The sequence below is a fragment of the Chaetura pelagica genome, unplaced genomic scaffold, assembly GCF_000747805.2.
Source record: "Chaetura pelagica isolate M959 unplaced genomic scaffold, ChaPel_1.0 scaffold781, whole genome shotgun sequence".
Classification (NCBI taxonomy): domain Eukaryota; kingdom Metazoa; phylum Chordata; class Aves; order Apodiformes; family Apodidae; genus Chaetura; species Chaetura pelagica.
Window position 1 is genome coordinate 9,362 of NW_009951972.1, and position 2,092 is coordinate 11,453.

Sequence of the window (2,092 nt, forward strand, 5' to 3'; positions counted from 1 at the left end):
ACAGCTTCCCTGGCCAACCTGGCCCAGGCTCTCCCCACCCTCACACTCCACAATTCCCTCCTCAGCTCCAACCTCCAGCTCCCTCTCCCACTTTTCATCCCTCCCCCTCATCCCATCCCTCCCTGCCCTTGGCCCAAGTCCCTCCCCAGCTTTCCTGGAGCCCCTTCAGGCCCTGGAAGCTGCTCTAAGGTCTCCCTGGAGCCTTCTCCTCTCCAGGCTCAACACCCCAACTCTCCCAGCCTGGCTCCAGAGCTGCTCCAGCCCTCCCAGCATCTCCGGGGCCTCCTTTGGACTTGCTCCAACACAGACCCAACTCATGCTGAGCTTCTCCTCCTCCAACACCCCCAAGTCCTTCTCCTCAGGGCTGTTTTTGATCTGTTCTCCACCCAACCTGCATTTGTGCTTTGGAGTGCTGGGATGCAGGGTCTGGGTTGCAGGCTCAGCTCCTGTCCCTCCAGACCCTGCTGTCCCCAGCTCCCATGGTGACCCCCCTGATCCCACCCCACACCTTCCCCTCTCCTCCTCAGCATGGTCAGTGCTGACTTCTGCACTGCAGCCACCCTCATCTCCACCGGGGCTGTTCTGGGAAGGGTCAACCCCATCCAGATGCTGCTGCTGACCCTGCTGGGAGTCACCCTCTTCACTCTCAACGAGTACATCCTGCTCAGTCTCATGGGGGTGAGTCACCAACCAGGGGGACACACCACCAGAAAGGGGGTGACCATGGGTTTAGGTTCCTCACATCCAGGAGGAACCTCTGGAGATCAATCCCAGCTCCCCCCCACCCTGCAAGGTGCTTTTCTGTACCCACCAGGTGAGTGACAACGGGGGCTCCTTGACTGTCCACACCTTCGGGGCTTATTTTGGCCTGATGGTTTCAAGGATCTTGCACCAACCCCACGTGGGCAAGAGGCAGGAGGAGCAGGACAGGGAGCACCACCCAGATGTCTTTGCTGTGGTTGGTACGGAGCTTGAAGCCACCAACACCTCAGTCACAGACGTGGTGGTGGAAGGACCATCACCAGTATCAGGACAGTTTGGCCATGGCTCTGACCAGCAGAATCCTGCAAACCATCAAGGCCAGACCTGCCTGGGGACCTCTCCTAGGGCTGCACCACCCTCTCCAGGAAAAACCTTTTCCTCCTGTCCAACCTGAACCTCCCACTCTGCAACCTGTGCCCACCTGCATCTCCAGGCACCAGCCAGAAGCTTCTTCCCCACCAGGGATCAACCCCACCATCAAACCCTGCCTGTTCCCCTTCCCCACAGGAACCATCTACCTGTGGATCTTCTGGCCCAGCTTCACCTCAACCACCAGGGCCCACGACCCAGCTGAGCCCTGGGCAGTGCCCAACACCTACTTCTCGTTGGCATCGAGCACCTTGGCCACCTTTGTCCTCTGTCCTCTCCTCCAGGAGGAGGGCACACTGAGGATGGTAGGTCTTCTCCTGGGAGAAACCTCACACATTGCCCACAGCCTGTCCTAAAAAAAACACACCCGGGGATCCTCCTTAGACTTGTTTAGGTTCCTGAAGATGCAGTTTGATCCCTGAGGATTCCCAGATCCCCCCCAAGCCCTGTGCTGATGGAGACAACCCCCCCCCCACCGTGTCCTCCTCCAGCAGGTTCAGCTCCAGGATGCCACCTTGGCTGGTGCAGCAGTGATGGGGATGGCTGGGGAGATGCTGGTCACCCCCTTTGGGGCTCTCACTGCGGGGTTTCTGGCCGGCCTGATCCCCCCACTTGGCTTCAGGTTCCTCAGGGTGAGTCTCCTTGGGACAGCCGAGGACACCAGTCCCCAACCACGGGACAACCCACCCACCCCCCCTTTTGGGGTTCCCAAAGCCCTTTTGGGGTTCCCAAAGCTGCCAACACCCAGTTTGGCCAAGGATCCCCAATCCTGGCTCTTCCTCCACGTTCTCCCCAGCCCGTCCTGAGCTCCAGGCTGAAGATCCAGGACACGTGTGGGGTCCACAACGTCCACGGGCTGCCAGGGCTCCTGGGTGCCTTGCTGGGGACACTGCTGGCAGCCCTGGCCACTGCAGATGCCTACGGTGGCAGGGGAGGAGAGCGAACCCTTCGGGGGGGCAGG

The 2,092-nt window shown here is 60.4% G+C and overlaps 1 protein-coding gene across 1 annotated transcript in view; it reads left to right on the plus strand.

Moving 5' to 3' along the window:
• The window catches only part of RHBG (Rh family, B glycoprotein), a 70,801-nt gene that overhangs the window by 1,873 nt on the left and 66,836 nt on the right, over positions 1–2,092 (plus strand). The window contains exons 2-6 of the mRNA XM_010001167.1: positions 528–678; positions 815–962; positions 1,270–1,436; positions 1,626–1,763; positions 1,928–2,054. Coding sequence (XP_009999469.1) covers positions 528–678; positions 815–962; positions 1,270–1,436; positions 1,626–1,763; positions 1,928–2,054 — 731 coding nt within the window. The remainder of the gene's footprint in view (positions 1–527; positions 679–814; positions 963–1,269; positions 1,437–1,625; positions 1,764–1,927; positions 2,055–2,092) is intronic.